Source organism: Pleurodeles waltl, chromosome 6, assembly GCF_031143425.1.
Source record: "Pleurodeles waltl isolate 20211129_DDA chromosome 6, aPleWal1.hap1.20221129, whole genome shotgun sequence".
Classification (NCBI taxonomy): domain Eukaryota; kingdom Metazoa; phylum Chordata; class Amphibia; order Caudata; family Salamandridae; genus Pleurodeles; species Pleurodeles waltl.
The window spans coordinates 1,330,149,985-1,330,172,329 of record NC_090445.1 but is presented as its reverse complement, the minus strand read 5'-3'; the positions used below and the strand labels follow the sequence as shown (position 1 = coordinate 1,330,172,329).

At 44.2% G+C, this 22,345-nt stretch overlaps 1 protein-coding gene across 1 annotated transcript in view; it reads right to left on the bottom strand.

Moving 5' to 3' along the window:
- Positions 1-22,345, bottom strand: part of SH2D4B (SH2 domain containing 4B) — a 1,234,963-nt gene that overhangs the window by 936,560 nt on the left and 276,058 nt on the right. The window contains exons 5-6 of the mRNA XM_069240651.1: positions 9,239-9,398; positions 8,554-8,701 (exon numbers count right to left, since the gene is read on the bottom strand). Coding sequence (XP_069096752.1) covers positions 8,554-8,701; positions 9,239-9,398 — 308 coding nt within the window. The remainder of the gene's footprint in view (positions 1-8,553; positions 8,702-9,238; positions 9,399-22,345) is intronic.

The window sequence follows — 22,345 nt, the reverse complement described above, 5'->3', positions numbered from 1 at the left end:
CGACCCTGAAAGGTAACTGACTTACCATGAGGGGTAGTGAAAATGCATTGTTGCTAAAGACGTGTGGAATACCGGTGCCATTACGGAACATCCTTATGGCTGTACCAAAGGTTTTGAGTCCTTAGTCTGCCTGTTTGGGTAATATAATGGGGACTTATCAGTCATGGCTCCTGCTGTGTAGGCATGTCATGCTGCATTGTCAGCTGCTGTGTGGCAATTACCTGCTCCTGACTACTGAGGGAGGTTAACAGTAAAGGATGTTACCTATGTGACATCTTTCCTGTCCTACACATATGTGGGAGTGACAATGCAGGCCCTTACATATGTGGTGTCATAGCAGCTGGGACAGTCACCCTGTATTTGTGTTCAACTGCTGTTGATGTATGACTGTGGATTACATACCTTACAGCATTGTGCCTCATCCCATGTAATGTTCCCTTTTCAGGTCACATATCTGTTTGCAATCTGCTTACTGAATTGCCTGTTGGCATCATTGGCACTGGATGTTACTACAATATGGGTGTACTTACACACCTGCTGGAGTATCCCACTACATCTGTCACTTTAACATTATTGGGGTGCCGACATGTGTATACATTTGTTGCTTGTAAACAGAATTACCAATACAAACAATAAAGAGTCATGCACTATGACTTGTGATAATTGGTGTTTACTTAGTGTATAACATCACAGTACAGAGGATTGGGGTAATGATCTAGGCGAAGATCAGAGTGGGTGGTATAACTGTTTGTTTCACAGGTCCTGTATCCATTTGCCTCAGAATGATGGAACCTTGGTATTGGACAGGCAACAAGGTATAACAGTGGCACACAAGGGTGACATTTCAGAAGAGGGATCACTTCCTGGTGGGGGGATTGGTCTTTGCCTCATGTCCTGCAGAATGTCTGGATGGCTGATCTCTTTTAAAGGGGGTCCCTCAGCTGCAATGGTAGGGGTGCTGGTTGCCTGTGGGTCCTCCTGCTGGGGCTCCATTCCAGTAGCAGGTGCTGATGTTGAGGGCAGTGGTATTGAATGACTACTGGATGGGGCCTGCTGTTGGGTGGAAGTTGTTGTTCAGTTCCTTGAACTCCCCTAATATGGAGACCATGGTGGCATTGAGTGCCTGCCACTGTTGCATGGCCTCCTGGTGGTATTCCCCCTGCAGCCTTTGGGTGTCCTGCAAGGTGGTCCGTATCTGGCCCATCTTGTCCTGGGATTGCTGGTTGGCTCCCAGGACTCTGGAGACGGCCTCCTGGCCAGTCGTGTCCTGTACCTGCCTCATCCCCTGGCCCATGATTGCCCTCCCACTGGCCCTTGCCCCCTGTGCCTGTGCCCCTGGTGCAGTGCGCCCCCTCCCACTGACACCAGGACCGTCATTGTCTTCGGTTTGCACAGTTGACTCCTGCCCCTGTCCTGTGGGCCACACTGATGATTGATGTGACATTGCGATACAGGTTTGGGAGGGTGGGCTCTGCTGTGCAATGGATGCCACAGGGGAGGTTGTTTCAGTTGTGGGCAGGGTGAAGCTGGTGGTGGTGGACTGACCACTCATTCCTGATGGGCCAGGTTTGTCATCCATATCCAGACACCCAAGGGATTCATCCACTATTGAACCTGCTTCCAGGCCTGGGCTTTGTGTCACTGGCCTCCTCTGCTGTGTGGCAGTGCTTTAGAGACCTGTAGAATGAGAGGTATTGTGTAACATGATGGTATTGTAAAAGTGATACACATGGGTGTATGCTATCACTGAATGGATTTGCAGGGCAGTGATGGCATTGACAGTTACTAGACCACTGTTTGTGTTTCCATCAGTGGAATGTTGCAATGGTCCTATTTTGGGGAATAGTTTATGTTTGTCTTGCTACTGTCATTTCCATGTACTGATGTGTATCACAAATACTTCTGGTGAAAGGGAGTGACATGGTTTAACGTGCAAGTGCAGAAATGTGAAGTGGATGTAGCAGTCATGCAAGGGTAGGGAGTGTTGCATTGTGGTAGTTGTAGTACTTGCTGCAGTGTGGGGTATCCATGTAATAGGTGGGCCTGTGAGGGGATGGTGCCAATAGGGATCTGTGGCATGCAAGGGTGGGTATTGGGTCCATGGTGAGTTTGTGCACATTAGGATGGTGTGAGGGGGTAACAGGGTGGTGGGGGTACATGCTGTGCACTGGAACAGGGGTGTAGTTGACTTACCAGTGTCCAAGTCCACTAGGTATTCCCATCAGCCCTTCTGGGTGTTGGATGGCCAAGACCTTCTCCTCCCACTATGATAGTTCTGGAAGAGGCGGTGGGGTCCCACCACCAGTCATCATGACGGCGATTTGGTGCTTGGAAGCCATGCCCCTTACTTTCTCCAGTAAGTCGTTCCACCTCTTCCTAATGTACTCCCTTGTGCGTGGATGGTTCCCCACAGTGTTCACCCTGATGACTATCCTCTGCCATAGGTCATTTTTCCGGGCAATGGATGTCTGCTGGACCTGTGCTCCAAACAGTTGCAACTCCACTCTGATGGTTTTGTCGACCATTACCCTCAGCTCCTCGTCTGTGATTCTGTTTTTTTTTGTGGTGCCATGGTGGTTGGGTTGTGGGTGGGGGTGGGGGCGGGGGTGTTGTGCAGGGTTTCTGGGTGTGCTGTTTGTTAGTGTGAGTTTGGGTAATGGGATGTGCGTGTGGTTTGTGGTGTGTTGTGCCATGCTTGTTCAGTGTGATTGTGCTTGTGATATCTAGGTCAGTGCCTTCTTTCAGTGTGCTCTTGCCTCGTTTTAACAATGTTTATGGGTGCAAAGGGTTCTGGGTACGTGTGGGGGGGTGTTTTGTAGAGCTGTGTTGAGGTGTGTGCATGTGTATTAGGTGTGGGGCAATGGTATTGTCCAATGTGGTGCAGTGTTTTGGTGGAGGTGCATTTGTTCCCACAGTGGTTCGGACCGCCAATGGAAAAGCGCTGTGTTGAGGTCAGGGTGCAGATTTGTGATTTGTTATTTGGCGGGCAGGATGTTCTCAGCGTGGCGGTGCTGGTGGTGCAGACGCCTCCTTCACGTCATTATTTCAGGTAATGTTTTGGCGGAGTTGTGTTGGTGACTCGTAATGCGGCGGTCTTCAGACCTCCATCACTGGTGGGCTTTCAGTGGCCACGTACACTGCGGTCTTCGGTAAAGACCACCAAAATGAGAATGACCACCTTAGTGTTCAAGTATAATAGAGTCTTTTTCGGCACAATTCAGTGATTTGGTCCATCAGTATTTAGGGGAAATGATATGGAGACAGCTACGGGTGGTCCAGGCTTTGTCACACCATTCAATTCATCAGGTGGAAAATTTGTAAGTAACATCATCCACATGTTAGATGAGTACTTTAAGCCTTACAGGCCTCACGCAAAATGCCTCTTTGATTCCTCTAAGATGGTACTTCACACAGCAGAACATCTCAGATATCACAAATCATAAATCATAAGCTGCTTCTATACTCGGTAAGGTTGTGGTTGACCAAAGATCTGAGACAGTACCAGCTGGCGCTTAAGGAGCTAATTGGACTGGATGTTAGAGTTAGAATGGCATGGCTCAAGTTTGTCAAGACATGTCTTATCAATCTTGATTTGAGTGACCTCGGGAATAATCCATCCTCATGTAATAAGAGGGTAGTGGTCCATCTGAAGAGTACATATTGGGCATTTAACAACAATTGTTACCTGAAGCCTTCTTTGTGTAGCGTAACAGAAAAAATTCCAAACGTAAAATTATTTTCCCAATTTGAAGAACTTCATGACAAAATTGAGCCCCCATCAGGCAAAAAACTTACATTTGAAATTCGATAATGGAATCTAACTTGTGAACAAGTACAAAAGTACATGGAGCATGCAGCCATGAACATCTCCAAACTACCCATGCTCTACATCTCCTCTTGAGCAGTAGCACATTTTCTGTTCTTCTATCCTGTATATGGAGGCATTAGGAAATCATGGCTGGCCCCTGCCTGTAGAATACTGGGTGCGAGGAACTTTGTACCTGCCCTACAAATCTTAACTTCAGACTGCATAGATTGATATATGTTTTCAGTATCCAAATATTTCTATAAAGGGTGGAGGCTATAGCGCAAGATCAGTGCGGTCCAATTGCGCTCTTAAGAGATTCACAGTCGCTAAAACAACTGTACGCTGAGGCCTTTTCTTTGTACGGAGTTTGGACCTGATGCCATAGGAATTGCATCGCCCAGACGTCCTTAAGAGATGAGCATCATGAATCACATCCTATACGCTACAACTTTAACATTGTGTGCCCTAGGTTCGCCATGAAACTGTTGTGTTCGAGCTTGTAGATTTGTAACTAGTCAGGTCGATGTTTTGATGCAACAACTGTACTGTTTGGTGGCTGGTTGGATTTCATCTTGCTAGGCATGTTGATACATTTCTCAACTTTTTATTATCACTGTAGATTAGTTTAATTAATGGATTTAACGTGATTTCTGCGCATATTCTTTTTTACATTGTACTGAATTGATTAATGATTTCATTGCGGTGTTTTTATGATGGTCTTTTATGGCTGTGATTGGTCGAAACAAAGATTTCTAGTACTACTCAGAACCATACAAGTTGTCTTGAGTAAAGCATCCAGCCAACTACAATTGACCACAGACTCCCAAGAGTGGACACTACTCGGTAACTCGGGTCGTCTAGAGTAGTTGGGGTGGAGGACTCTGCCTATACTGGTCGTGTCACGCGGGGATCGCAGGTGCCTAGAATGTTGTGAAGTAAACGCACGGAAGCAGAGTTGTACCTAATGAAAGCAAAGCAAGGGATGAAGGTGTTGAAAGTGGTGTGGGAGTACCTTGTCGGGATCAGGTGTGGATAGCAGGCAATAAAAAGCAGAACAAAGTAGAATAAACAGTGATTTAAAGAAAGGGAAGGCATCAACCTAAACTTTAAACAGGCAGGCTTAACATTCATGTTGCTTCATTTTGTGACCTGCCCTGGCACTGGGGCGGACTCAGCAACAACAGCTGCAGGCATATGTATAATGGAGAACATTTACATGCACAGTTCTATACTAGGACTGGATAAAAGTAAGCTACGCTAGCGTAATTGTGTGTAATTAATGTCATATATTTTCCAATATTCTGCTCACAAGAAGTTACATTGCACCATGTTGTGTAATTACATGCAGTTCGTGGCAAAATCTTAGCGTGAAAGCACATGAATAAAGCAAAGGACCCGGTTGGTGTTCACAGCTTTCTTTTTTGAGCTACATTGTTATTGCGAAATACGTCCTTGTGTCCAAAATGGACATGAGGAAGCCTTTCATGCTAAAATAAAGCGCTGACTTCCGGATTTACTTTTTGTTTAATTATGCATAACGTTACATAATTTTTCCAACATTTCATATAATTACTCACTACAACAGCTCAAAATACATGTGTAGTGCTATAGAATCCTAGGAGATCATGTGTTAGCTTTGACAAAGTAACGCTGGTTATAGGATCATAGCAATTCTCAAAACAGTATACATCCTCAGTGTGTGTAGGGGCTTTCAAGGCCGTCAGGCAGTAGGCATACTAAAGTGACGCATGGTGTCATGATCGATGGCTGCAGCCAGGGGAGTGAGTAGATGTAAAGTGGCAATTGAAAGAAAACCGAGAAAGTCAGCAATCGAGTCAGAGTTCCGAGATCCCTGGAAGGTGCCTCTGCTGTCCCTTCAAGGGCCATGTTTTGTATGGAGACCTGGATTTTTCCCTGTGTCCATCTTTGGCACCGTACGCTCCAAATGTTAGTCTTTAATAGCCCAAAACATCTGACAGAGTCCAGTCTGTGCGGTTCATCCATTGCATCAGAGAGGCCAGTTCTCTCATAGTTTGCTGAGAAAAGTGGGCCGAACAGAGGATCACACAGACTCTGCAGTGTAAGAAGTGCCCATTGTGCTGGCATCAAAATCCTCCAGAAACGGATCCAGGTCCATCTGTTAAAAGAATTCCCTATTCTTTCCATCAACTGCAACAGTCACCAATTCCAGCAGACCATGCCTGATGTCCTCTTTCCTAATGTGAGGGCAAGGGGAGAAGATTTATTTCTTTTTGAGGTTAGTCTCTAGAATCTTCTAAGTGTAAGATTTTTTGATTACTGCAGAGAAAAGGGCATCTGTGCGTCTTTGCTACATTGGGTATCTGCCTGGCATTCTAGTATGTCAGCAGGCAGACAGACCAAAATGTCTCTCGGGGCACCTGCAGAGGGCAGTGTGTATCAATCAAACACCGTGCGCCTTCTGAAACTCCAGAGAGGGTGAGAAGGTCATACCTAAGAAGTCAGCTAGAAAGGGGGCCAGGAAGTACAGCATGTCATCACGTTCAGTGTTCTCCGGAACTCCAGAAACTCTCACTTTATCACACCATATGCTTTCCTCCAAGAAACTGTAGTTCTTGAACCCACATCCAGCATTCCAGAGATTTGTTTGAGATGATTCTCAGCTACAGCCAACAGTCTTTCTGCATAGTCCAGCATGCCCTGGAATAAAGACATCTTCCTGCATGGATTTCATTTCCACATTAGTATGAGCTGTACTCACCTGTAAGGCAAGCACAGATACCATTACGGAGGTGGAAACTGCAAAATATAATCTAGAGCTGTGCTAGCTATGATTTGTTGTTGCTGCATTATAAAGTATGTCTTTGCTTTGCTAGAAAGTGCTTCTAAAAAAAGGAGTCGTTTTCTGGGGCTTTTGACGAGACATTAGGCAACAGTTGAGTATGATGAGTCAATCCAGGACTCAGCAACCCAAAGCAGAAAGAGGACATTGTGCTGTGCTCAAGTGTGCTCCCCATGCAATAAACACCAGTGTAGACAAGTGGGGATCAGTGTAGGTAACCTAATTTCCAGGTGAATTTTTTGTCATCTCTTACATCACTAGCAATGTGCCAGTGTGCACACAGAAAAGCTTGCGAAGCTCTCTGTAGTACAGTACATATGGATTGTGCTGATTTACAAGGGAAGTGCTTCTTTTGGTGGAGCTGCCGGCTCCCCTCAATGACCCAACAGCCATCTGCATTCAGCTTGGGCAGAGTGGCACCTTTAAATATCACAGGCCCAGGAACCTCTGGAGGCAGAAGAATGTACGTAATTCATTAAAGGATTCAATCATTATAATCACCCCATAGTTCCACCTCTGGAGTTTTAGCGGTAAGTCAGTTTCGCCAGCTGCCACGGTGTTGTAGAGGAAGCCAAAATAGTTTCAGCCATTAGATTGCTGGTGTGTTTACACAGGAACTTCATCTCTGACATTCAAAGGCAGCTTTACCCAGTCTCTGAATAGAGAATGACTGAGTTGGGCTGTGATGAGGCACCCAACCATGGCGTTATCATTTCAATATTAAACATAGGAGGACTTATGCAGGGTTTCTGTTGTTTCAAGCAACATGCTCCGAGGGACTCTGCAGTCCTGGTCCACAGCAGGCAGGTTTCAGAGAAATATGGGGCCTGTTCATTTCAATTCAACCCTGCTGCTTCATGGTCCAGACAATCCGCAATAGTCAAGATCTAAATAGCATATCTCACCATCCTGGCAACCCGTTCATTGTATTCATTAATCTCACAGCGTCACTCGTCATCATCTTCTTCGAGCGTGCATGGACAAGGATGGGGTGGTCCACCCTTCGCTGGACTCTGGACTGTGCCAGCCAACGCCCCATTCAACAGTTCAGGGCTCCAGGAACACTGAAGGTGAGCTAGGCAGGCAAGGAGAGACAAAGGAGCTAAACCGAGCAGTGGCCATCTTGTGCAAGAGAAAATTCTGCCACACATGGTGTCTTCTTGACATAGGCCACCTCTCTGAGTACAATACATCGCTGTAGTCTGTCACCTAAAGAGTTAAATAACACCAAACATCTGAAATAAAAACTATCACTTCCGAAACTAAAGTGTGCTAATTTGAGACGTTTTGATAAAAATAACATTACAATAGCCATTTAGATCAGTCAGTGTGATAATTAAAGCACACCGTGCATCTGAAATGAAAACTTTCACTTCTGACACTAAATTAAATGTGATACTTTGATCAATTTGATACAAATAACATTAGAATACCCATTTAGAATAGTCGGTGTCACATCTCGTCCTGGACGAAAAAGAAAACAAAACAGTTTACTTTTTAAAATACACAACTCCCACAGGCTGACTCACAAAGGCATGTGTGAGTATGTGAGTAGTGCTGCTGTAGTACTGTTTCAGGTACTTATAAATTCCTTGGTGGCTTTACATATAAATTGTAAACAAATTAAGAATATTCAGGAAACAATCATGTACAATTGATCCAAGTAGAAAACGACTGTGGCTTCTTTCCACTTCCATTAGTAGGGCGTTGAACATTTAAAGGCCAGATCCGTTTAAGTGTACATGAAGTTTTACTTCTGTAGTACTACTTTGCGTACTTTTAAATGCCTTTGTGAATTTAACCCTTCCAGAGTTGTATGTGACATTCCCAGTGGTCAGGAAGCATAAAGGTCTCACACAGAAAAGCAAACCCCCAATCAAACCTCTCAGGTCATAGCCCATCTTAGCTAAAAAATCTTTTTAACCTTAAGTTCTAGCTGGATTTTTTCTTCCATTAGTTTCGCAGCCTTTCTATCTTCAATTTCCACTTTCCACTTCTCAGCCACAATCCGGGCTTTCTCCTTTGCCAGAACATCTCGGAACTTCTTCTCGATTTCAGCTTCTTTCTTTTTCCTTCAAGCGAAAGTTGGAAAAGGGACATCAGAGGATTAGCGATGGACGTTCCTTCAACAAAATAACGTAGCTAGCTAAAGGGTAAAGAATAAAGCTAGAGAAATGAAATAGGCTCCTGCCACTAAACATAAATGAAATAAGTAGTCATGACTTGCAACTCCAAGAGCCGAAACTGTCAAAGTAATGGCATACACAACGATCATTTCCACGTGGTCACATAATAAATGCCTAATGTCTTATTTGCAAATTTTCTGAATAATTGACAAAGGGGATGCAAAGCAATGCAGAGCTATTTTTCGTCCCCTTAACCAGAATTCATTTAAGGTAACTCCCGGTGACCTTCAGAACCATATTGGATTTTGTTTGGTTAAAGACTACAATTACACCAACCTATCAGAGTGCTCTGCCCTAATAATTCCACATTATCCATATTTCACACAAAATGTTTTTACTGAACACATTTTCCATGGGACATTTTCTTTGTGGCTTCTCAACCAGACCAACACATCAACTGAAGCTGTTTCTGCACATGCTTACCAGAGTTCCTCTGCCTCCTTCTGAGCCTGCAGTCTTGCCTTTTCCTCCATCAGCTCCTCAGTGATCTGTTCATAAGGCTTGTCCCCAGGTGCCTCTCCCATTACCCATACCCAGACATCACCATCTGTTCCAGAAAGCCACTGAATATGTTTTTCATGATCTGTAACAAAGAAAACAACACTGACGAGGTTAATGGCATACTAAAATATTTTACGGAGTACATACATTTTAGAGAACGGTAAAAGAAACGTAATTCAGGTAATAGTTTGATAGAGGCATAACCAAAGATTCAATTGATTGCTTATTGACTTTAATCAGCACCAAGACTACAATTCTCAATCCTATTGTTTATCCTATCCTTTGGCGCCATTTCAATGGAATCTATTCCTGATATCACTCTGCTAAAAATATTCATTTTGGTGAATAAAAGATAATCAATTTTACTTCTTAGGAAAATTTTCCTACTTTAGCTATTGCCTCTACCAAAGGTCATATGCCAGATGAGCAGGTTGTTTTCATGTCAACCCAAATCTCTATTTGGCATCAGAGTGTGTAATAGGGAGAATAGCTGAATTGAAGGGGACTTGGGAAGCTTAGGTCTAGTTCTCCTCAGAAATGCAGTAGATGTGGGGAAAATCAGACTTCATTATGCCAGAGGGGTATTATGTTTAAACAACCCACAACAATACAATTAGGTGATGCACCTGATTTGTAGAATCTACATTGATGGATTGTCGCCTATTGTCCCCAAGTTGTTTACCTGACATCCCATAATATCACCTATACACAAGCATCTTCCATGTTGAAAAGCGCATGCACCTTACATGACCCATGTAATGGGCTGTCATTCTTGGTAGGTTGAGTGGGATATATGATCCTTGCAGAAGATGAAGCTGGTAGCAGAACGGCCAATATTGTGAAAACAGATCTGGTCTAGTCTCGTAAGAATTAGGCCTGGGCACAATTTTTAATTCCACTAGTGGAATTAGAGGAATTTGCTAATTCATTGTTACTCTTGTAACATGGAATTACTGGTAAATTCCCCCGCTACACTAGCAGAATTAATCTGCAGTGGTTGGATTGTTTCTAAACAGGGCTACAAAAGGAAGCAGTGCCGCCTCTATTACTGCTGAATCACCCCTTAGGGTGCCCAGGACTAGGTGGTCTCGTCCTCGGCCCTGACGCTCCGGCACCAGGGACGTAACCACCTCATCCTGGGACGAGCTCACTGGGAGAGCACTAGCACTTCCCCTGTGGGCCTCCCACTCCCGTCTCATAGGCAGGGATGGAAGGGGAATCGCTTCCCCTTCCACACCCCTGACGTCTGATGACATCAGCGCACAATCATGCGCAGACCTCATCAGAGGTTGCCTCCCATTCCAGCGCGATCGGAAGAGAAGTGCAAAGCATTTCTTTTCCCATCAGGGGGTGGGGGCCATTTCTGCCCACCTGGGGGGCACATCAGCCTATTTTAATTAGGCTGATCTGCCCCACTAAGAACCATGGATTGGTGTGTGTGTTTTGTTTGGGGGGGGGCAGCCCCTTTAGCAAGGGTCCCTCCCCATGGGGGCACATTACTGTTGGCCATTTTTGCCCCCCCTTGGGGGCAGATCTGCCTATTTCTGTAAGGCCCAATTGCCCGCAAGGGGGACAGAAAGCCCGCAAGACACCAGGGAAGATTTGTTTTAAAAAATAGAGGGTGGGGGTATGGCCACAACTCCACCCCAAATAAATGGGGACAAAGTTGTTCTGCCCACCGGATGGCAGATGGGGAAATTACCCCAATCCACTCCCGGGGGGCAGAAAGCCTACTAGATGCCAGTGAATTAAAACAAAAACAGTGGGGTGGTGGCTACCAACCAGGATGGGCATAGTTATGCCCCCACCCCAACTGAAGGGGCTAATAGTCTTTCAGCTTTCTCCCACAGACTAAAACATCTTATCCCACAGCAAGCAAGAGGACATTTGATTATTTTGCATTTTGGTTTTACATTTGGGCCATGAGAGCTTGTCAAACTCTCAAAATCCTCCCACTTGGAATGGTGAGGGCTGCACTTTTTTGACTTTGGAACGCTGCCATCTAGAAAAAACTACGAGACCTAGACACATTTGAAAACTAAACATCTGGGTAAGTCCAAGGTGGTGCGTTTCACATACAGTTTGCACCATTTTCCTACCCACAATGCCCTGCAAACCTCCAACTTTGCTTAAAATCACACATTTTCCCCATATTTTTGTGATGGAACCTTCAGGACTATACAGGAATTCACAAAATTCCTACCACTCAGCATTGTCGCATATATCCCGATAAAAATTCTGCCCCACTTGTCAGCCTAAAAATGTTTTTTTCAAACTGCCCTTTTGGACCCGCTTTGGTTCCTCCTCAATTTCGAAATGTTTTTGACTCTTCCCTGTCACTTGGCTCACCGACACAAGTGAGGTATCATTTTAATCGGAAGCCTGAGGGGAACGATGGGTGTGCCGGTGCGGTGAGCCCACACTGAAAAATGTGATTTTTTTTAGCCAAAGATGAGATTGGCTGAGGATTCTGAGCAGGAAAACACTGGGGGTTCCACACAATTCACACCTCCCTGAACTCCCTTGAGTGTCTAGTTTTCAGAAATGTCTGGGTTTGGTAGGTTTTCCTAGATGGCTGCTGAACCCAGGACCAAAAACGTAGGTTTCCCCCTGCCCACAAAAACAGATAGTTTTGTATTTGATAATTTTGATGTGTCCACATAGTGTTTTGGGGCATTTCCTGTCGCAGGCACTATACCTACCCACACAAGTGAGGTACCATTTTTATCTGGAGACTTCGAGGAATGCTCTATACCAAAATGTGAGGAAAAGGTGTTTTTTGCCAAAATTTGAGGTATGCGAAGGATTCTGGGTAACAGAACCTTGTAAGAGCCCCATAAGTCACCCCATCCTGCATTCCCCTAGGTTTCTAGTTTTGAAAAATACACAGGTTTGGTAGGTTTTCTTAGGTGCCGGCTGAGCCAGAGGCCAAAGTCCACAGCTAGGCACTTTCCAAAAAACACGTCTGATTTCAATGTAAAAATGTGATGTGTCCATGTTGTGTTTCCTGTTGCGGGCATTAGGCTTACCCATACGAGTGATGTACCATTTTTATCGGGAGACATGGGGGAATACAGAATAGAAGAACAAGTGTTTTTGCCCCTTATCTTTCTCTACATTTTTCCCTTCCAAATGTAATACAGTGTAAAAAAGACGTCTATTTGAGAAATGCCCTGTAACTCACAAGCGAGTATGGGGACCCCAGAATTCAGAGATTTGCAAATAACCACTGCTTCTCAACACCTTATCTTATGCCTATTTTGGGAATACAAAGGTTTCCTTGATACCTATTTTTCACTCTTTATATTTCACCAAATGAATTGCTGTATACCCGGTCTAAGGTGCAGTTCATTTATTGGCTCTGGAAACCTAGGGTTCTTGATGAACCTACAAGCCCTCTATATCCTCACATCCAGAATAGTCCAGCAGACATAACAGTATATCGCTTTCAAAAATCTGCCATAGCTGGAAAAAGTTATAGAAGAAAACGTGGACAGAAATTACTCTTTTTTGCCTCAATTTCAATATTATTTTATTTTAGCTGTTATTTTCTATAGGAAAACCTTGAAGGATATACACAAATGACACCATTGCTGAATTCAGAATTTCGTCTGGTTTTCAGAAATGTTTAGCTGTCCAGAATCCAGCATTGTTTTCACACCCATTTTGTCACTAACCGGAAGGAGGCTGAAAGCACAAAAAATAGTAAAAATGGGGTATGTCCCTGTAAAATGCCAAAATTGTGTTGAAAAATGTGAATGTGTTTTTTCTGATTCAAGTCTGCCTGTTCCTGAAAGCTGAGAAGGTAGTGATTTTAGCAACACAAACCCTTTGTTGATGCCACTTTCAGGGAAAAAAAATCCCAAGCTTTCATCTGCAGCCCTTTTTCCCCATTTATTTGAAAAAAAACAAAATGTTGATGTATTTTTGCTAATTTCTAGGTCCCCTCCATGGAAACTCACAAACGCTGGGTACCTCTGCAATCCCTAGGATGTTGGAAAAAAAGGATGCAAATTTGGCGTGGGTAGCTTATGTGGACAAAAAGTTATGAGGGCCTAAGCATGAACTGCCCCAAATAGCCAAAAAAATGCCTGGCACCTCAGAGGGAAAAGGCCTGGCAGCGAAGGGGTTACAGTTTAATCTGCAGTATTTTTTAAAACATAGAGGGACTGTTTGCAGACCCTTTTGGAACACATTTCACTGTATACCCCTTGGTGCCCTTACATACTCTGTAGTAATCACTGCAGAGTATGCAAGGCCACTGAGTGGTATTTGGATGCGCTGTTAGTGCAAAATGCATCTTTGCATTCATTTTTGGACGCAAGGGTACATTTTGCAAACAGTGCAAATGCCCAATAGACCCCATCTTGGGATTCCATGGAATCTCACAGAATTTAAGTCTCTGCCAATTACACCCACCCTAGTAAGAATCTGTGTGTTTTTGTGTTAGTAAGAACTGTTTTGTGACATATTGCACTGTCCTGTGGTAGAAGGTGAGGTCTACTATCAGACGACATTGTCTTAATAAGATGTAGAGGCAGGAAGTATGACTTTCTAGAAGGAGGCCTGTTTTAGTTAGAAATTGTAAGGGCTTTTAAAAGGAGCTGAAGGCTAATCTTTCGAGGTGTGATTTGCTTATCAGAAATGTAGCTTAGCAGCCAAGGCACTTGGATTATCAGAAAAGGCAGATTTCAAAATCAAGTTATAGATCAGTTGCATGAGTCATCCACATGTACCTCATTATGAAGACAGTAAGTTGATAGTACCTAAGACATCCCTCCCGGATCCATTGAAAGACTGTCTGACGTCTTTTCATGGTGTAGCTCCAGTATCACTACAACATTGTCTAAGTCCGCTTGTCAGAATGAAAAGAGGAAATAGCACAAGAGCAGGCAAATCCTGAACTGCAATATTAAAATCAGTAGTCCCTTGGAGAACAGGGCTTCAGATGATATAAAGTGTGAGGATACACTTTACTCAAAGTAATGATCAGGTCAAGTAATAGTCAAAGTATCTGAGACTGAGTTATGGAAAAGCATCCTAGTGATGCTTCTCTTTGAGAGTCATCCTGAATGACGAGTGAAAAGACATTGGGGCATATTTACAAAGAACTGCCCCAGGGCAGCACTGCGCCAAAATTGACAGTGACACGCTGCATCAGTTCTGAAACATAGGGATGAGCAGTAGTTCCAAAAAATAGGACGCATCACTGTTTTCCCCTGCACAGCTGCTAAATTAGCTGCCAAGCTCCAATGGAGTCACCCTTGCGCCATGGTGCAAGATGGCTGAGTTGCAGGGGAGAATGTTTTGTGCCGGAAGGGACACCTTCCTGCACAAAACAATCTTCAATGGAGATTTGCTTTTTCAAAGTGTTCTGTATTCTACAGCACACATAGAAAGAGCAAAATCAAGGAGAAGTGAAAGCATTTCTCCTCATTGTGCCATGCTAACACCACCCGTGGGGTGGCATTAGATTTTGGCGCTGCCACAGATTTACGATTTCTTGTAAATCTGGAGCAGCATGAAAATGCAATGGGTGTTGCTGTGGAACGCCCACAGTAACTCCCATTGCACGCCTATTAGACTTGTCATCACTGACATGGTCTCCCCTAACTTTTTGCCTCTACTTCCCAGGTTGTTTCTGTGTGCTGGACTCTGTTTTTGCTGTTTTGTTTACTCTGGACACTTTTACCACTGCTGACCAGTGCTAAAGTGTAAGTGTTCCCTGTATAAATTGTATGTGTACATTGGCAAACCATGACTGGCATATTTGATTTACCAGTATGTCCCTAGTAAAGTGCACTAGATGTGCCCTGGGCCTGTAAATCAAATGCTACCAGTGGGCCTGCAGCACTGGTTGTGCCACCCACATTAGTAGCCCTGTAAACATGACTCAGACCTGCCATTGCAGTGTCTGTGAGTGCAGTTTTAAACTGCCAATTCGACTTGGAAAGTGCACCCACTTGCCCGGCCTAAACCTTCCCTTTTTATACATGTAAGGCACCCCTTAGGTATGCCCTAGGTAGCCCCATTGGCAGGGAGCAGTGTGTGTTAAAGAGACATGTACTTATGTGTTTTACATATCCTGACAGTGAAATACTGCCAGATTTGGTTATCACTGTTGCAAGGCATATCTCTCTCACTGGTTAACATGGGGGCTGCCTTTAAATATGATTAAAGCATAGATTCCATTTGGGAGCAGACAGACATGTGGAGTTTGGGGTCTATGAGCTCACAATTTAAAAATACATCTTTTAGTGAACTTGGTTTTTAGAGTGTGAGTTTGAAAATGCTACTGTTAGAAAATAGGCATTTTCTGCTTAAACCATTCTGTGGCTCTGCTTGTTTGTGGATTCCATGTCTGGGTCAGTTTGACAGTTGGGTTGTTTGCACCTCTCCTCTAAACAGTGACACAAAGGGAGCTGAAGTGTAGCCTGCATAACCTGAAAGGGCTGTGCCTGCCCTCACACAATGCAGTCTCCAACCCCTGGGGTGTGTCTGAGGCCTGGCCTGGGCAAGGCAGGATCTTGAAAACAACAGAGACTTTCCTTTGAAGTAGGTCTACTTCAAAGGCAGAAAGGAGCATAAGAAGAGCATCCAACCCCCCAGAAAATCAGATTACTTCAGGAACCAAGAGGAACCTCTGCCAAGGAGAAGAGCCAAAGAAGCTGGAGGAGTACTGCCCTTTTGCCTGGGACTATGCTTTGCTAGGTTGGCCTGCAGTAGCTGCTTCTGTCTGAGAGAGGACAAAGGCTGTCTTTTGTGTGACTTCCGGAGGGCTTGAATTGAGCTTGCCTCCTGTTGTAGAAGTCTCAGGGACAACAAAGACTTCTCTCTGCCAGCTCTTGAGCTTCTTGCTGAGAGTCCTGCCTGCCAGGTGGTGCCCTAATCTGACTCTGGGCCCTTGAAAGGTGCAGCTGGTGAAAAAGGACAGAAATCCATGCAAAGACCGTCGTGTGGAGAAACTTTTGACGCACCACCTGCTTTGCGGCTGAAAAATGCTGCGCCACTGGCCTTCCAGCTAAAATCGACTCTCCACCTACTTCGCAGCTGGGAGATCGATGCAACGTGGCTGGAGAAACGACACAACACCCGCAGAGGCTGCTGTTAATGACGCAAGCCCCCATGCAGCGCGGTTTCTTGACACCGTGCAACCAAATTTTGACGCAACATCACTGGGCTCGAAAAATCAATGCAAAGCCTACCCGGACCCGAGGTGCCCGTCCCGATCGACGCATCGCTCTCTTGTGGGAGAGAAGAAGCGATGCACAACAACCCGACCTGAGAAGGATCGACACACACTCTCGCTTGCAAGTGAGAAATAGACGCATCGCTGGCCTTTTTCGACGCACGCTCGCCTGTGCGGCTTTTTTTATGCTACCCAGGTACTTTTGTACACTAACAACGTTCTCACTGTTTTCGAAAGGATTTAAGACTCTTTTGCTTTTCAAACTCATAACTTGACTTGTGTATGTTGGATTTTTGTCGTTTTGGTCTTGTTTTGTTTAGATAAATATTCCCTATTTTTCTAAACCTGTGTTGTGTCATTTTGTAGTGTTTTCACTGATTTACTGTGTGTGTTGGGACAAATACTTTACTCCTTGCTTCTGAGGTTAAGCCTCCCTGCTCGTGACAAGCTACCAAGGGGGTGAGTGGGGGTTAACTGAGGGTGATTCTCCTTTACCCTGACTAGAGTGAGGGTCCTTGCTTGGACAGGGGGTAACCTGACTGCCAACCAAAGACCCCATTTCTAACAATGCCCCTTCCATGCAAAGTACTGCGTGTGAAGGGGCCTTATTTACAAGGTGGTGTTAAGCCACAAAAAGTGACTTACCACCACCTTGCAGTGCACAGCGCAACGGATCGTCACAAAAAGTGATGTTCCTGTGGCGCTCGGGGCTTGTAATATGCCCCAATGTGTTTGCAGTTTGAGGACTGACTTCCAGGTAGGGGATTACAAAATTCACATAATTTTCTTCAGCATAATTAAATGACATTTTCGGAAAACTCTGAAAAATTACATCAAATGCAATTCTGGTCTTTTCTGCTACAATATAGTGAGAATTGTAATCTTGCATTGATTTTGGACATGCAAAAAAAGCATGTGCTGCAAACAAGAGCCACTTGAGTTGTGTCTATTCAAATTTTCCCTGAATGCGCCTATAATAGGATTTTATGCGCTTGCCCGCCAATTATGTCACATGGAAAGCATGATAGAAGTTCTGTGATTTCTGCAGGCATAATTGACATTTCACCCAGCCCTACTACTAAGTTGTTTGAGTAAAGAAACACATTCTGTCATGTCATAATGTCCTTATATTAAAACCCGTTTAGGAAACTCTGAGACTGAAGAGCAGAGGATATTTTTTTCCACTATATGTGTGTTTGTTTGGTGTATTTATGTACAGTGCACCAAGTTACAAAGCTCTATGCATCAGTCAGGAGATAAAAAAAAAAGAGAGAAGACTAAGCAGTGCAGTGGGATAGGGAATGTGGAGCGATGGCAAGGGAGGAAGAGTGGCACATTAATGAGTGTTAGAGGGGGAGGAAGGCAATCGAGGGTGGGAGAGATGCAGTAAAGGTGGACAAGAATGGGGGAAGGGACAAAGAATATTATTATGACATCTAAGGGTGTTTTTAGGTGACCTGCTACCAGGAGAATAGGTGTAAACATGGAGTTGCTTGAAGAATAGGGGCCTAACTTATTTTTGCAAGTGGAGGAAGGTGGGAGCTTGGTGGATTTCCAACAGTACTGTAGGGCATACTCTCAGACTATAGAAGGAAAAGGCCTGATGCCTAGTCTACTTCTTGAACTTCCTACACCATTGTTTGCATATATGTTGCTGCTGTGGGTCACCTGTAGCCTCCAGGGTTTTAATTTAATTAACCAGCTATTGTAGTCTGTCTTCATGGGCTCCTTTATAGGTAATGAAGCAGGCCGTCTAGGTATTGCAGGTTGGCATAGCAAAAGCAGATCTGCCAACTAAAACAAAAAATTCACAGAGTGAGGAGACAATGGGGCTTTGACGGGGTGGGAGCTCGTGCCAAGAAGTACCTAAGAGGCACTTTTCCCCCTCCCCCTTCCACACCCCCTCCTCGAAAAAAAAAAAGCTTGCTGGGGCTGGTTTCAATGCCCATGGTTGTTTTAACACCCCTGAATGGATATCAGCAGTTCAAAGCCTCTAAAAACGGACTGAAAATCCACTGTTTACAATGGTTTAAGCTCATCTTCCCTGCCATTGTGTGATATGGGTTCCTCACTTGGTGAACGTGTGAAGAGAGACAATATCGTGTGACACAGAGTGCCATTGTGTGAGTTGGCAAGTCTGCACAAAAGTGGACATTTTTGAGTGTTGGAGTGCTCTTGTCAAACTTTAATTTACACTTAATTAAGCATGGCATTTTTACTGGCATGCACACTCATTTCCAATTATTGGATTGAAATGAGAAGTGTTCAACTACTGGATAAAGCTGAACGAGAGGACCCTAAAATGGACTAGAGTTTACAGATTTTTAAGGTTCTCATATGAATGAGATCCTCAGTTTTTGATGTCTCAGCTATTGTGAATTAACATTCAAACAGACTGAGAGATGTAATTCAAAGATTACCTAATATCTCCAACAGTAAATGGCACACGTAGATTTTGTAAAGACTGGGAATTTGTGTTTTATGTCTTGCTCACTGATGGCATTTGTAAACAAACTTCACTCTTGGCAGAAGACTTTACCTGCTATGCAGCTCTGGCACATTCTTGAGTTATGTTCTTTCTTGAACCATGCCCTGATATTTAAAAGTGAATGTTTTTTGATTACCAACAGAAGCCTTACTAAATGAAAAACACATAAGTCCATGGAACTGCAGAAAATGTGTTATGAGTATATGTGTGTGTGTATATATATATATATATATATATTCACACAAAACCATTGAAATTCAGTAGTTATACTTAGACTCATAGTGAAACTATGTCGAGAAACTATAACTCATGGCCGACAGTTACTTAGCAGCATGAGTTATAGCTTCTTCAGATCAGTATAACTATACCTGCTGAATATCTATGGTTTTGTATGGATAAAATGTCAACCTAGCTATAACGTAGCTTTGTTTTTCTCCCTTTGGCAGTGCGCAACAAGGGTTTCATGTGTGAATAGGTGTATTTTTTTAAAGTCTGCTTTGGATCTGCAGATCCATCGCAGATTTACACTGGGGGTCATGCTGAGCCCAGCAGTGGATCTGCGGATCCGCAATTCGGCTGGAAAAAAGTGTAATTTTTTTTGCCCATGAGGGTTTCCTCAGGGACCCCTCCACATGTCCTATGGGATCAGGATAACTGTGCGATTTCACCTTTGTAGCATAAAAGAAAACGGTGGCCTCAACTTTCCTGTCAGTTTGGAGCTGGCAAATCAGAGTCTTGCTTTTCCCTGGGACCCGCGGATCCCAAAAACTCTGAAACTGCTGAAGGGTTTACACCAAAAGACAATGGACTAAGGGGAATATTTATACTTTTTGGTGCAAAACTGCACTAACGCACAAAAAAATGTAGCACCGGCTTGCGCCATTCCTGAGGCCCAGCCGGGCGCCATATGTATGGAATGGTGCAAGCCAGTGCAAAGGGTGGGCTAATGTAAAAAAAAAATTACATTAGCCGGGTGGGGCTGGTGGCATGGGAGAAAAGGGTTTTGCACCAAAAATGACCTTAGGCTGGTTAGAGTAAAAAAAGAAGACTCTAACCAGCCTAACGTTATTTTCTGATGCAAAACCATCCATACCACATGACTCCTGTCTTAGAAAAGACTGGAGTCATGCCCACCATTCCAATGGCCAGCACAGGAGACCAGTTTCCCCTGGGCATGGCCACTGCACCCTGTGCCATGCAGCATTCCCCAAGTTGGGCCCCTGATGGCACTTTAATTTTCAAAAAATTACTTACCTATACTTATACTTCTTACCTGGGATGGGGTCCCCCATCCTCCGGAGTCCCTCTGGTGTGGGTGGGGGTGTTACTGGGGCTTAAGAAGGGCGCCTGTGGACCCATTCCATGGTGTTTAACCATGGAAATGGGTCAACAGGTCCCTTAACGCCTGGTCTGACCCAGGCGTTAAATAATGGTGCAAAACAAACTTTGCACCATTATTTAGCCCCTCCTCCCACCCATGCATCATTTTAGTATGGGAAGATAAATATGGGGCTATGGGGTTAGCACAATTTTTTAGATAGGAATGCCTACCTTGCATCTCATTGACGCAAGATAGGTTCACGCAGCTAAAACATGGTGCAAACTCCAATATTTTGATGTTAGACGGGTCTAACGTCAAAATATAAATATGGAGTTCTTTTTGCATCGAATATTGATAAACAAAATGACGCAAATTCGACGCAAATGGGGTATAAATATGCCCCTAAGTTGTAGCTTTCTCTCAGATTTGGTGGAATTCCGTTCAGCGGCTCAGGCTGTAGTCATGTCTAAAATCCCTAGGGAAATTGCATTGGGGAAACATGTTTTATGACTCCCCTTTTTCTCAGCCCCCACTTGATGAATCTCACTGAACCTCTCAATGGAGAACAAGGCAAAGAAGATACATTAGACAGCACCCAAGTTATTTGCAAACCAAAAATGCTTTTACTATGGAAACTAGGTCCCAACTATAAATACCTACTGGCGAATGTAAAAAAAAAAACGTAAAATAACTTTATGGTTAGGTGTGGTAAAATGATTTGTTTTTGACAAAAAAAAACCTTAGAAATTCACTGAAAAAAACAAAGGTTAAGTGACGTTATAGTTAGGTGAATATGTCAGTGACAACATTAAAGTTTTGAACAAATATAACCACACATAGCCACTCAACCCCGCACCACACATGGCCTTTGCCTGTGCAGTGCGGATGTTGGCAACAGGGACTGGCCTTTGGCCAGGCCCTACAGCCAAACCTCTACAAACACCCAACCCTGCGTTGCACAAGGCCATCAGCCATGTGCAGCGGAGGTTGGCTCTCAGCAGCAGTTAACAAGAAAGATTCCACTCGTCTCAATCACTGCATGAGATATTGCCCTCAACATAAGAAAGGATGCAAACACCTCCATCAAGGTTTACAGATAATATTTCAAGGTGAGAATGCAGGGAAAAAGCACTTGCTTTGCTTTGTCTTTTTCATATACTAGAAATGTGGATGACTAGTACTTCACAGAAGTGGAGCTTCAACTTGAAAACTTTCTTTGTTTATATCTGTAATTGCTTCCCATTGAGGTTTAATTTAAGTGAAATGAGCATTGTGCCAGAATGAATCCTGCCATGCATATTTATCCAAGAAGAGCCACTGTTTTCTGCAAAGTGTCTACCCAACTGGAATACTTTCTACTGGCTAATTAATAAGTGCTTCCTTGTTGGGTAAATGTACAGTGCATCTCCTACATTACAGCTGCGTAATGGATGCTGATGAAATGTCTTCAGTGACCTTGTGTGTCTGTAACTTTGCCAATGTGATTGTTCCTTGAGTGTCTTCATCAGATATCTATACAGGATGGAACTGCAGAGCAAATACACTTGGACAATTTGTACTTTATGAATTTAAGTGCTTATGGATACTGTGGGGGGAGTCTGAAGACCCCTGCAGTCTCTGCCGGCTCCCACCACCCATGGGAGCCGGCATTGCTCCTCACACAGGAAGCTGCTGCAAATAGTAGCTCCCAGAGGGTAGGAATAATGTTTTCATCTCTTTCCCTGTCCGCCTCTTAGTGAGCAGAGAAAGAAATGAAACCTCTGTTTTCAGCATTTTTAAAGCTCCTGCTTGCTGAAAGTGGAGTGTTTGCTGAAATTGGAGAGGTTGCCTTTGCTTGGGTGAAGCTGTCAAGAAAGTACAAACAGCTACCTCCCAAAAGTGGGGACCTTGGGAGGTAGCAGGAGCTGGCAATGGGGGGTGGTCATCCTCAGGGCCATGTTTTCAATTTTGCTCTTGGGAGGTGGTGATACCTGGGGCCTGAGGTCCGCGAAGGACCCCCTGTCTAAATCATTCCATAGCCCTAGGTAGGTG